This window comes from Vidua chalybeata, chromosome 5 (genome assembly GCF_026979565.1).
Source record: "Vidua chalybeata isolate OUT-0048 chromosome 5, bVidCha1 merged haplotype, whole genome shotgun sequence".
NCBI lineage: Eukaryota > Metazoa > Chordata > Aves > Passeriformes > Viduidae > Vidua > Vidua chalybeata.
In genome coordinates this window covers 29,993,378-30,012,150 of record NC_071534.1, presented here as the reverse complement: position 1 = coordinate 30,012,150, position 18,773 = coordinate 29,993,378, and the positions used below count along the sequence as shown (strand labels likewise).

The 18,773-nt window shown below is 37.1% G+C and overlaps 1 protein-coding gene across 1 annotated transcript in view; it reads right to left on the bottom strand.

Moving 5' to 3' along the window:
* The window catches only part of BMAL2 (basic helix-loop-helix ARNT like 2), a 47,822-nt gene that overhangs the window by 18,131 nt on the left and 10,918 nt on the right, over positions 1 to 18,773 (bottom strand). The window contains 12 exon segments of the mRNA XM_053943199.1: positions 1,123 to 1,210; positions 1,668 to 1,776; positions 2,580 to 2,635; positions 3,851 to 4,001; positions 4,559 to 4,665; positions 5,600 to 5,840; positions 7,421 to 7,564; positions 8,392 to 8,509; positions 10,417 to 10,509; positions 11,440 to 11,519; positions 13,191 to 13,348; positions 15,742 to 15,780. Coding sequence (XP_053799174.1) covers positions 1,123 to 1,210; positions 1,668 to 1,776; positions 2,580 to 2,635; positions 3,851 to 4,001; positions 4,559 to 4,665; positions 5,600 to 5,840; positions 7,421 to 7,564; positions 8,392 to 8,509; positions 10,417 to 10,509; positions 11,440 to 11,519; positions 13,191 to 13,348; positions 15,742 to 15,780 — 1,384 coding nt within the window.

The window sequence follows — 18,773 nt, the reverse complement described above, 5'->3', positions numbered from 1 at the left end:
AGCACTGGACCTGGCTTAAATGAAAGTTGTGACTTACACAGCTATCAAAGCTACTTCACAGTGATGGCACTGCTTGAGGGTCTAACTCAGTGTTCAGTAAGTAAATCCAGCAACAAATGTACTGGTTTGCACTTTCCACATCTACTACCAAAAACTACAAATTCCCAGTGACCTGATGTTTGTCACTGTCAAAACATCCCAGTTAAGAGATTAAAAAAGCCCTCATACCTCCTAGGTTCTATATGCATTAAACTATATTCATCATAGCAATAGAGATGGAAGTCATGCTAACTCAAAAAAAAAAAAAAAAAGTAATTTTTCCTGATAGTTGTTTTATTTAACACATAACATGTAATTTAGCAGGAGAGATTCCTAGGATTGCCTGACTTATGTATATTCTACTAGGAAATTAATAAAGGTGAAATGCTTTCCAAAAGTATTTTAGGAACAAATGGGATACCAAAGCCCAGAATCAAGAAAAATCCTCAATGAATATATGAAATTATCCTTATGATGAGACATTACATGATTTAGAGAGTTCAGCATAAGTAAGTCAAACAACTCTTCAGGAGAAAGATCTGTGGTAACACAGGGCAGAACAGATCAAAAAAAAAGGGGGCAGTCACAGCAGCTCCTAGACCAGAATAGTGGGGTTTTTTCATAAGAAATGAGAATTGCAGTGGAAAGATTAATTGCTTTTAACAGGAAAGAAATTTGTATTTCAAAGAGCTGTTGGAGAAGTTTGTTCATGCCGTGTCCAGTACAAAACATACAACATATTTAGGTAAGAAGATATGTTAATTATTCCATAGCTATGGGCAATAACTATGTTATTTATATAACAATGTTAGTTATAGTTTGTGGTGTTACAAGCACTAATAGATTTACAAGCACCACTAGATTAGCACAACTACCCATTTTTAGAAGAGTAATGAAATACCTTCAAAGTCACAATTTTAAACATTTCAAAACAGCACAGATTTTTTAAAAAGTCTCTTCAAAACCCTTAAGATTAAAAGTACACATTCTCTTACAAAAATCAGGGCACTCTGACTCAAACACAGGTTTTGAGCTGACATTAACCTTTTCATTTTGTATTTTTACAGGCAGGGGTGTACTCACATCACTGCAGTTTATAGTTAAAGCTGGAGAAGGTGACTTTCTGAGGAGATGTGATGGACTTAACTCTCCAGAGGGTGAAGAATGCAACCTAAAATTGCATGTGTTTAGTTGATTTACCAGGTCACATTAATCAAAGACTGAAAAACAGACTGTGTGATGCAGAACCCACCAGACCTCCCCAGTGACAAAGCATGAATCTGATAATTTGAAACAATAATGTCTTAAGTTCTCCTGGAGATTCTAAATTATCCTGCTCCAAGTTTTGGTAGCAGAAAACAGAGAAGAGATCAGAAAAGTCCATGGGTCACAATTCTACTCTTTGAGCACAGTTTTCTTCCTCTGTTGAATCACCAGCACAGTGATGTGCTCTGCCAGGCATGAGACTGACATAATTATAATGGTATCTCATAATGCTATTGCTCAACCTAAAAAATGTTACATATACAATACAATAAAAGTGAAACTGGAGCAACCCTCACATAATCATATATCCCTCATGCCTATCTTTACTGAAAAGCCTAATGATGGTGTTATGCATTTATTACCTTTGTAATTCTAGTATTTCATTTGCAATTTCGGTTCCTATACTTCCAGCACCAAGAACTGTTCCAGAGGACATTCCAGGTACACTTACTAAAGACTGTTTTACAGTATCTGTAGATAAAAAAAAAACCAAAACCCAAACAAAACCTTAAACCAGAGCACGTTCATTGCAGAGCAAGGATTCATTTTAAAGCAGCTTTTGTTCTAGATATACATATACAAGTATATATTTTAATATATGTATTCAGAAATTATATTCCTTTAAATACTGATTCATGGCAGAGGGTGTTGCAATATAAAGTGAATAATCTGTTTGTGAAAATTGTTGTTCTCCAGTAGTGAAATATATTTAATCATTGCCACCTCCAGTGTCTCTCACAGACATTGCAAAGAACATGAGTTTAAAAAAACCCTTGGATTTCTACCCAACTGAAATCAGCTATTGAAAGAACATTTTGAAAAGCAAATATAAAGCCCTGACAGCAAGATGGCAGAACAGCATGCAGACAGCAGAAACTTTGCATAGCAGAAAAATAATAACAAAATATGTTCTGTATCAGTATTGCCCTGTATTTTATAGATAAACTGAGCACAGTTACATCTGTTCAGAAAACAGGGCAAAATATGAAGGGTCTGTGACAGAAGCACAGTATCCTACTAACCAAATCCCCAGCTCTAACAGAAGCTGCCAAAAATTAAAAGTGGGTTATATGCACTTCTTTTTAGAGTTCTGTGTATTATATCAGTTAGGACTCTGTAAGTAACTAGACACTGAAAAAGAAGTAGCCCTAAAAAAAATTAATCTTTCTTTGCACACAGCCTAGGAAAAAAAAAAAAAAAAACCCTGGACTGGATAAATTTAAACTGACTGATCAGGAGATGCAGCTGTGATAACTGTAAGAAGTGACACTTGCCTTCTGCAGGTTGGGAACTGTAGAGGACTTCTTCTTCAGTTGATTCCTTATGACCTCTAAGATTTAAAGAAATGAAAAAAATCCCAAACAAACCACAAAAAGTCATCATGGTTTTTTTTCCAAGAGCAAAATCCAGCACATATTTATGTTTAATTTCAATAATACTTTACACAGAACCAAAGCTAACACTCTCAAACTAGGGAAACATAAGATATTCCTCACATATTTCCATGTTCAATTCTTTGTAATGTTTCTGAGCAGTGGGTGAAATACTAATTTCCACTTACTCTCCAAGTGAAAAAAAAAGGCAGTAGGATTGTCTGTGTTCCATGAGAAGGGAATAGGACTATTATTTTTAGTGTTAGGAGGGAAATCGGGTAACCAGGAACAAGGACAGGTCAGTGGCTGCCTCGTGTCAGCAGCTGTTGCCCTCCCTCCCTCCTGCAGACAGCTGCAAATGCCCACATTTCCAGGGCAGGCAAAAAAGTGTCCTTGGGCTACTGGCCAGCACAGACTATCTGAACTGCTCTTCTCTGTTTTCTTGGGGAATAAGGACATGGGCAAAAGAGGTGGGTGATGCTGAATTAAGGCATAAACCAGACACAGAATGGGCAAAAGGCCCCCTCAACATCTTCGTTTAATGGAAATAAAATCCCCTCTGTCCCTACTCAAAACCCCAATCATTGGCAAAGACCCTCAGCAGCTGGAACAATCCGAATTACAGCTCCATTGCAAGGTGCAGAGAATGAAAAAGAACTACAAATAAAAAGAAGAATTAAACACATGCATTTACTCAGGCTCTATCCTTGCAATCAATTTGGAGAGGATCTTTCTGTCCTGCCTTGCATTTCCACCATCTATCAATTGTGCTTCTCCATCTTCTGACACCTAGGGGTAGGGCAGCACTTGGAACTGGGTCAACTGACACACAGAGGGTTGTAAAGACCAGAAGGAAAAGCAGCATTAACTTGACAGTTCCATTTATTAAAATCTACTTTTCTTAAAGATCCTTCCCTTCTTTCTTTAACAAGAAACTCTTTCACCTCATTTTTTCCTACTGGGAAACAGCATAGTTTTCAGAGTCAAATCCACAACTTAGGCCTGAAACAAAAATAGCTGGTAAATGACAAAAATATGTTTGTCCAGGTTGTTCAGCCCCTTTTTGTGCAAGGTTGATGTTTTCTAGTCTCGTTCTGCTTTCTAAGCAGGTTATTTTAGTGCTAACTGTAATTATGACAAAAAATAAATGGAGAGTCATATAAATTACTTACAATACCACAGTGTTGTTTGATACAATGTACTCCAGCTCTTTGGTCCAAGGATTCATGAAACTAAACCACTGACTCTTTAAAGTAACAAAAGTCCCATCTTTTGCTCTAAATTTGTAGGAATTTGTAAATACTTTTTCTTTATTCTGCAACACTAGATAAGAAAAGGAAAGTTAGAATCGCCATACTTAGGCTTAGAGAGGTAAAGTTAGAACTAATAAATCTATTTTATAGCATCATAAAGCTAAAATGTTTCTGTTCACCAGACATAGAATAAACATGTCAGAACAAACTGGGACCTGTTCTAAAATCAAATTATATAGTTTCAGTAGGGTCATAAATCTTACATTAAAAAGCAAATACTAAGTTCCTGCAAACACTAGGAGACTCATGACGTGGTGAGCTTTAACTCGTGTCTTTAATTATGTTATCAGACACATCTGCTCTTCAGGATTCCTCCTCTTCCTTACAAAGAATGGAAGCAGAGGGTTTGACAGATGTGCTGATATTATTGCCCTACAATTAGGGCTCTGCACCTAGAGCCAAGACAACACAAGTTTCTCCCTGCTTTTATTACAAGCCTTACACAGGCTTGTCTTAACACAGACATTACAAAGGGCAGTGCTGAGGTTGGGTAGTTTGGGTTTACAGTGTTTTCACTTGCAGTTACACGTAGCTGTAAGTACTATGGGAGGACCAATTATTTTGTACCTTCTTTGTGTTTTTGAGCTAGGTGATTGTGATCATCTTGATGGCAGTACTCATAACAAGAAGTTCCTAGAAGCTCTTGTGGCAGATACCCTAAAATTGCTGTTGCGCTGTTAGAAATAAAAACGTGAACTACAGCAGACTCAAAGCTGTTTTCTTCAGTATCAGATAAAGCAGAACATTAATATTTAAACAAACAGATGCCTGTGTTCATGTTTGGGGAAAAAAATATAGCATTAGTACAGCTCTAAAACAGCAGGAAATATTTTTCATAGCGAATGATCCCTTTGCAATGAATAACAATTCGAAGACAAAGTAAATGTTTAAACATGCAAACCACGTATACACACATAATACTTCTGTTTAGTGGCTTCCCTTTGCCAGTCACAGTACTGGTCACACATAAGAATCAATAAAAAACTCAGCAGTTGAATTTTGCTCTTCCATTCAAAGGGATTAGTTTCAAACTGACACTTTCAGTAGAAAGAAAAGAAGACTGAAAGCAATAACATTTCCAGTGACAATGAAATTCCAAATGCAAAGTGCTAACTACGTCTCTTCAACAAATAAAAGTCTGGTTCAGAAAGTACAGAAAATGGGAACTTAGTTCTCACTTCTAATAAAATAATTTGGTACCTCATTTAGATAGAATGTATTTGTAAAACTCAGATATGGTAAAACTCAGAAGCAATAACTTTTGGTTAAATATATATTACTTCAGTCATGTGCAGAGCTATGAAGCTCTAACTTGAGATTTTTCTTTATGAATAAATTAGTCCATTTTCTACAGGACAATACACTTCTATACATTATGTATTATTTGACAAATAACCCAAGTACACATAGTTTAAGAATTAACTGCTTCTTGTGTAGAGCAGAAAAACATTCCGAAAATTGGAATTTTTGAGAATTCTCAAAAAATTCTCAAAAATTGAGAATTCTAATTAGAACTTCTATCCTGCTGGAGAAATTATAGTTTTGAAAGAGGATCAGAAAATGGAAGCAGTTGTGTCAATTCTCTTCATTAAAGAACAAAACGCTTACCGCTGATCTACATAAACAAATTTTCCATCCATGGCAAATCGTGTAACAAATTCTGTTGCTTTGACTTTTATCTCTCCACTCTTTTGTGGAACAATATAAGGGTGTAACCTCCCAATTGCAACAAGACAGTTAAAGTTACTACTGTCCTTTTCTACATCATTTTCCTCTTCTACTCCCACCTCATTAGGAGGCCAGTTCTTCAAATACCCAGTACAGTGAATGGTGCAGTATTTCCTGTGATCTAATAGAAAGAAATTAAATAAGAAGCAGTTATTGTTCAAAGAGTAAACCAAACTACTTATTTTATTCTGTTGGCTGTGAGATCAGCAACTATAATTCATGCTTACCTACACTAATTGTACAAAGCTATAGATCATTTTACAGAGTATTTTTCAATTAATTTTGTTCTATTCCGTTTGGGCTTACCTGTAGAGAGAACTTGTAACTCTATTTAGGAAGATGAGTTATGGGTGTTGGCAGTTCAAACACAAGTTAGACAGAAAACAAAGCAATAACCCATAGATCACTCTGGTTTTACATGGTTTTATATGGATTGTGAATTAAAATTAACCTGAGGCCCTCTGTAACTTCCAAATCAATTTATCTTTGGTGAGCACAATGATCCAAACATATGCTCACTGCAGTTGAAAGAATCAGCTTATTTTCTATTTATCTCTGGTTTCTGATGTTTTATGGGAATACAAATATTTGAAATATCTTAAATTCCAGCATACACTGTCATTCATCCCTTTTGCTCTCTAAATAACATGCAAATGCCCTCATAAGCATCAAGGTTTGACATTACAGTAGCTGTCTTTCCAAAAAAAATGCCAAAGCATTCTTGACACCTCTATGCTGAACAAGATGCTTTCCACAGCTTTGATTTTCCTCTTTACTAGAAAAAACACAGATCAACTCTGCGAAATGAGAAACTGAGTTATCTGACTATGGTTTTGTCACAGTTGCTCAGGTGCCTTCCCTCAAAACTGCTTTCCCAAGAAACACAGAAGGTAAATTCTTATCTCACTGAGTTATCTGACACATCAAGGGATATCAAATTCTATTTACTTACAATCACAGGCCTCTTAAAATTTGTGGTGTATCTCAACAGTAACAGGTTACATTGAAAAACAGAACTTTGAGGATTTTTCAGAATCAAACAATTTCAGCACACCTTTGCAAAAACCAATACTAAGTTATTAAAACAAAAGCTGGAAAATGCATTTTAAAATTGAAATGTAAATTTTCACTGGAAACTTGACAAGATTATACTGCTCTATGGGCATACCAAAATATGAACTAAAATAAAATTACTGGGAAAATGAATGGAATTACACCAATAAATTAACTTTACCATGAAAAGGGGAAAAAAAGGAAAATTCATACTTTTAAATATACACAACACAAAAAGTAAATCAGAAAAAGAAGTTGGTTTACTTGCTTTTTTCCCTTCAAAATAGTAGAGTTTGCAGGCTTTATTCACTCAGTTATCTTCAAGACATAAGTTATTTAGTTTCATTCTTCTGATCTGCTCCAATTCTTTCAAATATGTCCCTGAAACTTCTCAAATTTGACCACAACAGACCACATGCTCCTATACAGCCACTGTACCTCAAGTTCCTCCCTCCCTCTTTTCCAGGAGGGCACCAGGAGGAGAAAGAGAACAATTAGATTGTTTTTCAAAAGGTGTCCCTGGCTCACATTTACACTGCTCTACAGCTACTTGTTGAGATCAGTAGGAACTAGGAAGTCATTAGTGACTCGGAATTTAAACGAGTTTCAAGAGACAAAGCCCCCACTTCATCTCCACTCTCTGAATACCTTTCTTCTTTGGGTTCGGCAAACACTCCTTCTCCTCTTTGACTGTGATCCTGCTACACTTTATGCGACAGAAGAAGGAACGTCGAGCACCAGAGTTCAGCCGAGCTGGTCCAGCTTGGAAATCTGTGTGCACTTGCAAGCCAGCTTACAAAGATTTAGTAAAGTAGTTAAAAACAACCAAAACCAAGCAATAAAACTTCAGAAAACAAGATGCTTTCTGCATTTACCTCCCAGAACATTGTCCTTACAGTTTAGCTGCCTAAATTTTGTAGTTAAAATTTTAAAAGTCTAATAATTTAAACAGGGCAAAGAAAACATGATTGACACAGATTCCAAAATCAGAAAGAACTACTAAACTATTTTTAAAGCCTTCTTGATATTCTTAATAAAATTTTACTACAGCTGCTTTATAAACTTTCACCTTGTATTTGGTACAAGGAAGAATTGCAAAGATGCTTGTAAAAGCCAGCTATAAAATAGGCATTAGCTGCATAGTACACAATGCTTTCCTTATTAGAAACAACTGTAAACTACAGAAGGTTTGGTTACATTGGGATTGACACTTAGCATTTTCAGAGAAGACAGTGATTCTTGATATTGAAGTATTTTATCCCATGTTCGACTACATCAGGTCTTTTGTATTGACAAGACCTAGCAAATACAAGAAAAAAAAGTAGTATGCTGGTAGGAAGAATGTCAGACTACATCTTGATAAATGCTTAACAGTGATTTCAGTAATTTAACAGAATTTCAGTAACTCTTTATGATCTAAAATCAAGTCTCTTCTGGGCTAGCTTTTCAACTCTTAAATGCATTTTAAGCAGCAGATACGCATTCAAATGTTTGTTTCATAGAAATACCTCACGTTTGTTCATACACACATCCATACAAACACCTGAACACATCCTGACTAAGAATTAGATTTATTAACATCTCTTGAAAAAATCTGAGCATGTCCAGCTCTGACTTACTTTTGCCATCTACGAGCTTCTCCCTAGGCGAGACGTCCGATGAAGAAAGTTGCTCCTTAACTTTTGCAACATCTTTTGGATGTAAGTAATCAAATAAACTTTGTCCAATTAAACTGGCCTATTAAAAAAAAAAACAAAAAAACCAACAAAACACAAAAGAGATGAGAACCACACCATCATTTTGGAATAGGACCCCACACATTACTCATCTCAGGAAACCAACTGTCTAAACCACTAAAAAAATAGTCAATACCACAGTTACTTCAAACATCAATATTTTGTTTAACATTTCATTTGTCATTGTTTAATATAATTTTTATTTAAAAGGGTAGGAGAAACATAGTTTGTTACTTCCCTTTGAAAAACAGCAGATTCAGTTGGAGATTAAACAAGTTCGGTACAACCAAATCCTTTATTTATGTAAATAATGCAATTCCCGGTCCTAGCCAAAGAAGGTTATGCACAAAGTAATTCCACTCTTGGATTATTGGGGAAGGAGGGAAGAAATAGGAAGGAGGATGAAATATTCAACTATCTAATGACTCTGAGCTCTAATTTGGTTGGACAAACTGGCACCACTGAGCCAGGAGCAGGCTGGAAGCAGGGCTCAGCTGACCACAGCACTCCTTAGCAGAGGATATTTATGGAGATGTCTCCAGCTGGGATGCCTTCTACCTGTTCACTCTGTTCAGCCCAAGTAACTGACCTGCTGCACCACTTTCTTTTGGAACAGGAAGGAATTCTCACAGAACTGGGCTGGTTTAGGTTTTCCACTGCTTATCTTCAGCACAGCAACCAAATCAAAGGATAGAAAGGAGCTGTGTTGACAAGATCTACTCTAGACTCAAACTCAGGATAAACACCCAGTCTCCTGCCTTTTCCCAGTCCCCATTTAATCCCAATGCAATGGGAAAATGCTGAGTGCTGCTGAGACAGCCTCACAGCAGCCTTGCCAAAGTATACATGTGTAACAAACCAGATAAAGCTGCAGCACGGGATTCAGAACGTAGAACAACTCCCAAACCATGGGTAATAAATCCATGGGTATTATTAAAGGCAGTCATGTCCTCTGAATCTCCTTGTCTGGAATAAAGGAGATCTTAGGGGTCTGGAAGTAGGTATGTCTAACATGAGTGACTCCAGACAGGCACTTTCAGTTCTTGAACAAAATCAGTGTAGAAGTTAAAAAAAACCAAATTCTGCTTTATGCTTATTCCTCTAGGATGATTAATTTCATTTTAATTAAAAAAGATCGTTTTGCAATTAAAAAAAAAAGATAAAAATAAATCTATGAAAGAGACCAGATTGGTTATCTGTACATTTATAAAGAAAACAAAGATAGCACAAATGGTTCCAAAGTTACAAAAGTAGACAGATGACAGCACTAACTGTTTTAACCTCTCTTTGTGAAACAGAAGTCATTGATACAAGAACAAATTATCATTCCTTGATTATTTGTGGTAATTGCCCATCATGTTAAACACCAACTAATGGAAGGTACTTCTATTTTTCCAATTTCCCTTGTTCTACAGGCTAAGCTGACTCCCATTCAGTCTCTTTCAGGTTAAGGGTACACACTCGGACAGTTTTTGTGCATGATGTGTTACGTGGCGCATCCGAGCATAAAGGCATCACCAAGGAAAGCTTTCATTAACTTCCACTGCTGAACTACCCATTTTCCTTGGCCTAAAAAAAAAAAAACCCAAAATCACTTCACCATGTGAGAGAAAATCTCTTGCACACAGAAATTAGGACATCTTCAAATTATCCCTTCCTCTCAGACTGGCAGTTTTCTTAAGGATGATCAGCTGAAATCTGGTGCTTTTCCTCCAGGTTGGGAACCCTGATGTTCTTGCAGATATTTTCTTACAGGATATTCAGCTTTACTCCAAGTAAGGTTAAATCAAAGAAATTCCAAGAAATTATACACAGGATTGGTTTAATGCAATATAGAATAAAATATAAAAGTTTTAAAATTCCTAAGAAAATGCAAGGTAAAAGCAAGCAAGAAACAACAATAACCACCTGATCATAATTAAGTATTTTGCAAACTGATTCAGAGACAAACAGAATTTTTCCTCTGTTGCATCCAATCACAAACAGGAATCCATCTGCAGCCTGAAAATATAAGGATACTGTCTTTAAAAACACACAATTAAAATAAACAATAAAGATTAATGACTACAAGGAAGCACACTTTTAAACCTGATTTTTAAAATTAAATACAAGAAAGCTGGAGAGGGACAAGAGGAAATGGCTTCACACTGACAGAGCTGAGGCCCTGGCACAGGGTGCCCAGAGAAGCTGTGGCTGCCCCATCCCTGGCAGTGTCCAAGGCCAGGTTGGATGGGGCTCTGAGCAACCTGGGATAGTGGAAGGTGTCCCTGCCCATGGCAGGGGGTGGAATGAGTTGAACTTTAAGGTGCCTTCCAACCCAGGCCATTTTGTAATTCTATTAAAAAAAGCAATTAAGATTGCAAGGACCAAATGAGGCCTTCAACCACAGCTAAAGTTTCTTAAGCACTCACATCTTTGGCAAAAGTCTAGCTACAAAACAGCTTCTTTTGGGAGCCATTCACAGATCTTGGTAAAGCATTATTGCAGCAAAGGAAAAAACCACAAACCTGGCTGTGAATGAGGTGTGTGGGTTTATGATGAAGTGCAAACAAGAGGGAAGATTTTATTCCAGGTATTTTCTGCACCTTTTTCAAACTACATCTTTAAAAATGTACATGAAGAACAGCCAACAACTGTGAGGATGTTCCTGCATAATTGGCAGCATTCTCTGCAGTTGCATGAATATTTTAAGAATGGTTATATTAAACAGGCAGACTGTACACAGATTATTGTCCCTTCCAGGGCTGCTGCCTGCCATGCTCCCAAACCATCTCTGCACACCTTCATGAAAACCTGGGTAGTGCACAGAGTTTAGAAATCAGTACAACAAAACACTAGCTTGAAGGAAAAGATGGGAGAAAAATCACTGTCCAACTAAAAGCTCAAGCTTTAACAAGGATGTGATTTACCTGAGAGTTTCCATCCACTTACCCTAAGGATCAACTGTCGCAGTTCATCATCCTTCAAAAATGAAGGTTTATACCGGACTTCTGAGTAGGAGCTACTGGAACCTGGAAAATGGATGATTCACAGAGATCATGCCAAAAGTTATATTTTAAATTCACTTTTAGTGCAGCTATACTTGTTATGTCTTTCAGAGTTTTTCTCTATGACCCCAACAGCTGAATTAAAAACGTAATTCAAGGTTCTAGAAATTCTAAAAATAAAATTAAAACAAATCTCAAACATAACTGGTAATGAAAACAGACACAAAACCATTTTTTCCTTGTCCTTTATTAACACAAACCAAGGAAACTTCTGTTCAGATATCATTAATGTACTGCTAGAAAAATGGTATTATGAGAACTGAATTTTCTAGAAACATTTCATAGTTATATTTCAGACCTCTTAACTAAATTCTCTTTGCTGAAACAGAATAATTCCAATATTATCAATATATTATTATCTTTTGGCATTAATAATGCTTCATTAATGCTATAAAGCCAACAATCAAAAAAACAGACTCTTGCAGTTAAATCAAATGTCTCACTAAATATAGTGAGACTGACTCACTGCATGTACTGTTCTAGCACCCATGGCAAGTACTCTATAAAATAATTTTTGTTCATTACACTTTTATCCATTAGATCTTTTTTCTTGTTACATTTTTTGTAACAGTCCAACATTTCAGCCAATTTCATCATGCACTATAACTCCACACAGTATATTGTATTCTCTTAAACCATTTGTTTTGAGGTAAATACAACTGTGCTGGGTGAAGTCCAGTTTTCACATCCTGTTGTTAAATACAAATGCTTGAGCAGATTTCTTGTTTAAACTGCAAGTGCAGTTACTGTCCTGCTGGTTTACATTATTTCCTGCTGCTTCACATTATTTCTTCATGCAGAACTCTCAGCCCTTTAGAAAACCCTCAAAACCCTTTACACCTGAGCCATTTCTATGATTCTATTACTGTCAAGGTGGCAACTTAATTATTTTTCTACAATTCTTTGACCCAAAACTATCTGGGTTCTCATTAGACCTGTTTATTCATAATCAGTGGGTTTTGCAATGCAGAGGATCTTTGATCTGTTCTTAGAATTGATCAATTTATTATTCTGAAACAGTGGTGCCAAAACACCTAAATATTGTGTGCAGCTGATAAATTCTGCAATATGCAACTTGTACTTGGATATATTTTTTTGTGGGGAAGGAAAAAAAAATCCTAAAACCTAGCAATAGCAAAAGGAGAGCAAAAATATTTCCTGGGTTGATCCCCACACTAAAGCATTCCCTAAGATCCATGATTAACTTTGCCAGCTGACTGGGCTATCAGAAATTTCTATTTCTTGCTACTCTCTAACATGTGAAGGGTTTTAAGACTTTAATGTAATCAAACTCATTGACTATTTTGTTAAACTATGTTCTGTCTTGCAACTTTCCTTTTGACTCCTGTACTTTCTAAAAAGAATCAAGGAGTGAGCCAAGAGTAAGGCATGCCCTGAGCAGACAGAAAATATCAGACACTGAAGTGTGGCTTTTTTCCTGCTATATTAAGCAAAAATTTAAAATTAAGTTCTGACAGCTACAGACATGTACATTTAAATGAGGAGCAGACTTGGAACTAAATACAGTAAGGAAATGTAAAATCAAATCCTCTTGATTTATTTACAACCTGGGAAGATACACACAATAACTCCTACTAGAACAAGGATTTACAGGATGATCTTTCCTAAACTCACCTTTTAAAGACTTCAAGTGCTGCACAGCCATCCGTAGCACTGTGAGTTTGTCCAGCTTTCGGGCCATGGGATTGCACTGTGGTATCATGGCAGACAATTCTTCTATCAAATTATTCATTTTGTCTCTTCTTCTTTTCTCTGTTTGACTGTGAGCCTCTCTAAGAAGAAAAATTATTTTTAAAGAGTGATGTAGAACACATGATTTTCCCCATAATATTAAATTCCATTTTTGGAATGGAACTATCACCAGTACTACTGCACTGAAACAATTTTTCGTATGGTACTTGTATTGGACAATTGAATTGGATTCACTTCAACAAAGACAAAATGGTCCCAATATTGATGTGAAATACTGAGGAGAAGAGATATCTTGAGCAACAGTATGATTATATTTGGCAGGAACAAGAGGTTATGAAGACTTCTAAAAGTTAAACCCTTCTTGTGACCCTTGCCATGCAAGTGATGACTTGGACACCTCAGTGTATCCCAGAGAACTCTTGATGTCATTGGGAATCAATGAAAGATATTCCTGCTCCCACCTCTGCCTGGCCTGTGTAACTAAGATGGGGTGTTTATTCTGCTGCCTTTTAAGAAACCCCACAGCAATAAACATTACTTTTCCACATGCTTCTAAGAGATGGAGAGGAAACTGAAAAAGAAGGGTGTGCCTCGTGTAATTTACCAGAAGTATCTCAGAAAGCTGTCCCTTTACTGATAAGGTGGTACAAAGGCTGTCTCAGGTTTCATCACTTGGTAAGCCTGTCAAGAACTCAGCTACAGAAAGCACTTCTCTTCTCAGCAAGTCTTCATCAGGAAACTCCTTCCAGGGCACATGGCTGCACATCACAAGTGCACTTATAGCTCAGGTCACCTTTTCTTTACTTCTTTCTACTGCACTATGTCAGCTTTTCAACCCATCTCCCTTCCTCCTTACCCAGAAGACAAGCCAGACACTCAACTAAAACCCAGATGATTTTTCTTTCTGATTGAGGCCAGACACAGTAGTTTAGTTATGCAAAATGAGGAATAGGTTTTGGTTGATTGATCTCCAAAACTTTTCCTTGTAGGCATACTGCAACAGAAGCTATTAAAGGTAATAAAATTAACTACAGCTGGCCTGTTGAGAAAGAACAAAGTACAGTTTTAAAGATCTACCTGAATACTATTCTAATTTTTTTTTCAAAGAAAAAAAAAAAAAGCCTGCATCACACAACTAATTCTGGGTCATTCTGCCAAGCATTCAACTTTTCTCTCTCAAAAGCCTTTTTTTAGATTTTTTTTTTTTTTGAGTTGTGCTCACATCTGTGGGTTCACCCAACTCTTCCTTTATGTCAGGTAAGAACAATCAAGTAATATCCTGTGTATGCTCCTTGAACTGTGAACCTCAGGAAGACAGATACATGCCTTCCAGGAAAGGGAACAACCTTCCACATCTCTGAGAGTCAATAGGGAATTATAAAAAACTGAACAAGTGGGTGCAGAAATTCAGGGGATGACTGAATGATTGAAAAAGCCTTCTGTTGCTTGTCACCGCCACAAAGGCAGAGGGAGAAAAGCAGGTTCCATGATAAGCTGGAGACAAATAATACTGGAAGGAGATAACTGATAAGCAAACCTTCATATACCTTTGTACTGATTCTTTTTCCCTCCAACTCATGCACCAAGAAGTAAGGAAAAAAGTTAACAATACCATATAAAAGCCATTAAAGCAATTGACAACAATCTTATAGAGCAATTTGGGACACTCTGTGAAGAAAAAATAATTTTGAAGTGAAACTGTAAATATATCTTGGAACATTTTAGTTTCTTTAATTTTGTTTCAATTACAGGAACACTTCATAATTACTAGCTAGCATACTATATAAATAATACTTCTGACAGCATGCTGAGTGGATTATATATTTCTGGTTTGACATCTCTGCTCACAAGAAAAATGAAATACTTATTTTTAAATCAACTTTACAGCACAGCTCTGGTTTTACTACGTGGTTTGTCTGTAGTTTAAAATATTTGTTTGGCTGAACTGTGGTCACACAATATTTCAAACCTTGCAAGTGCTCTAATTGTATTTCAATTTATGTGAATTCAAAGTTCAATGGCAAAACTTGAATAATTCCCTACACAAAAGCTTGTTCTGGAACAAGAAATCTTTGTCATACTTTAGCCAAATCCATTTCTATGTGGAATAAATTCTAACTACCTCCAGAAGCAGACAAATCTAGAAAAAAAAAAATTCCCAAATTCATACAGATGAAGGATCAGCTCCTCATACATGACTTGGGTGTAGTGCATTTCATTCTCACCTTAAAAACTTCAACCTCATGTTTCCTTGCTAAACCATCTGAGATATCCTGCAGCAACTTTTATCAAAATTATTAGCAAATAAAATCCTCAAGGAGGCTTTAAAAATTACTATACATTTAGCAAGGAAAAGGAAAAGCTTACTGTTAAATATTTGATAGTTTCAATGAATGTTACCCACAAATTCATATTTTATTATTGTGAATCTCAGTATTCACTAGCAAAATGTATTTCTATTGAAAATTAGTACCTGAAATCTTTTACTTTAACATGTTCTTCATCTTCACTCCTAGAAAAAAAACAAGATACAGAGTTTTACATTAAATATTTAATACTAGGCACTTCTTTCCTCCCACAAATTCCAGAAGATAGAAGATGCTACAAATTTACTGTGGCTCCAGCAAAAGCAAACCCACAAAATCTCTGAAACATAACTGACCTAGCAAGTGATGCATAACAGAAAGAGACCAGAGCACAACTGGCAATATTCACAGTTGTGTGAACATAATAAAGGTATAGTTCATAATTATCGGGCTTTTTTTATTCTGGAGACAACAGCATTACTGGAACACTCAAATAACTTAAGACTAGACTTGATTTTTTTTTTTGTTTAAAGTTTTATAAGAGAAATTATCTATTTATGGCTTTATTTCTCATATCTTATTGTCAAGTTATAAAATAAGCAATCCTAAATTATATTAAAAAAAAACAAAAAACCCAAGCTATTTCCCATACCCTACAGCAATGACTGGGAAGTCATAAAGTAATAAAATTGTAAATGAAACACAGTCCTAAGTGTCTGCAGCACAGTAAACACTCTGCAACAGGAAACTATAAAGGATGATTCAAACAAGGGCAGTGAGCTTTTCTTTCCCTATGACCACTGCACTGTTCCCCAGTCTTTGTGAAGAATTTATGGCCTCGGTACCATGAGGATCAAGAGGAGAGGCCAAGCAGGCAGCAGGTGTCTTCCATGAGGAAATGGAAGCAGGAGGATCCTTGGAGATTACAGCTTCAGGAAAGGTGCCAAAAGCTGCTGCCACCTGTAACTGAGCACTGAACCCAGTGAGGATCCAGAAGCCAAAATAACAATGCAGAATCTGGGATTTCACCAGAACCTAGCAATCTTCTAGACAGTCTGATAAACCCAAACACAGGAGGAGGTTTGGCTCACAACACCCCAAGACTTTCATTCATTGAAATTGTTTCACATTTAAACAAGTTAGCAATAACTAATATTTTCCTTTCATTTTAAAATAAACTTACCAGAAATATCCATATACTGTGAATTCCAACTGAATTTACATTCTCTGACCATAAGAGAAGAGGTAAGGAGGAGCCAGACCAGCTGCAATGCAGCATGTGCCCTATTAATTAACTTTCATTCTCCCTCAGGAGCTCCACTTGGGGAAAAAAATCTAGCACAAATTTGCTGCTCAAGCAATCAGTCCCAGCTTTCAATGGATTTTTATAGCCTCTGTCCTAACAGCTGTGGTGTTGCTGATATGAATAGCTAAATTAAAACCACCTTGACTACATGAACAGAGGGTGAAATTCCACTTTGTGGGTATAATGTGGGTATAATGTGGGTATATTTAATTTAATTGGTAGTAGAAAGGACAGAATGGGTGTTAATCAGAAAAAATAAAGAACACCAGCTTTTCTCTACTTTCTCAATTGATTTATTAAATATACTTCCCCATTTCTTCTAAAATGGAAGCAAATGTTTTAAAGGCAGAAAAGGAGATTTTTTAGTCCCACTTTCCATGATGAGCACTATGGAAAAAATCCACAAAGAAACAACCAATTTAACCCCAAAGAAAGATCCTTTAAGATATGTACTAAAGAGTGGCTTCCCTGCAGAAAGGGACCTGGAGATGCTGGCTGACAGCAGGCCCAGTTCAAGGCAGTCAGAGGTGTCGTGGTTTGACATAGAAGTGAATTTTTTCTAGGAAGTTGGGTCAAACTAATCAGTGGTCAGGTTTAGATATTGGCACTTGGAGTGACCACTGAAAGTATGGACACGCCTCTGAGAACACAGGGGGTTAAAAGCAAGAACTCCCAAGAAAACTCTCTCTTTTGGTTCCGGTCGTCAGAGTGTGCAGACTCCCCCCTGCCCAGCCTTAGGCTGGGTAGGGGAGGGGAAGCCACGCGGCCTTGTCTAGGTAGGCCGAGGGGGCTGAGGGTCTGGAACCCAGCCAGCTCCTGTAGACAGAAGGGTGGAGAGAAGCAGAGATGCCTTTGCCCCCCCAAGAGGGAAAGAGACAGAGAGCCTGGCGGCACCTGGAAATCTGCTGGCAGAGGAAAAGGAGAAGGGGGGGGAATGCCCAGCGTGGGAGGCAGAATGCCGGACTGAGATATCAGCCGTCCAGGGAGTCTGAACTTTTAACCCTTTCCAGGAAATGAGGGGTTTTTTTTTAAAGTATTACTCCTCCTTGATTTGTAGTGGAAGAGAAATAGTCCGGGACCTGAGATGTTAGAAGAAGAAATATTTAAGTGGGAGGAGATGATGAAGTAGCTTTTAGCTGGACTTTTCTTATTAGCCATAGACTGAACCAAAATCTCCTGCAATAGAGACTGCATTTTAAGGAGATGCAGTGGTGACCCAGGGAGACCTGTTTCAGCTTCGAACAGCACAAGAATGGCGAGAAACGAAAAAAGTTGAAGAGGGAATGGTGATACCCTCTGTCTTCAGGAAGAAGATGAGTCCTGTTTTTAGACCCCTCGGCCCCAGGGGAAAATGGGGGGGACTGTAGTCCCAGGATGAGAAACTGAACTGTTATATCTTTGGGTCCGTGGCAAAGCATCCTTAAAGGAGCCCTACGAGCAGTCTGTCCATGCACGGTGGTGAGAGCACTGTGACATAGAAAGGAGAGTGTCACACTGGCAGATTTTTTCTTCCGGGCAGTTGCCATGTGTGACAGGGAAACACAGGGGGGCAGCTGTGTTTCCTAGGGGGCCTGTGGTGCAAGAGAGACTTCTCTCTCCCTTGATAGTTTAAGCATAAATTACCTGAAGAGTAGTAATTTGATCAAGAATCCCAGGTGATGTTTCATAGCTAGGTGTGTTTAGAATTAAGAAGAAAAAAGGTAGTTTTAAAAAGTCTTCATCCTAGATTTAGTTTATGTGTTTTCTGTATTAGTAGTAGTTTAATAAAGTTTTTTTTTCCTTTGTTATTAAGCTTAAGCCTGCTCTACTCTGTCCCTGATAACATCTCACAGCATTTATTTAAAGAAAGTGCATTTTCATAAAGATGCTGGCATTGCGCCAGTGTCAAACCAT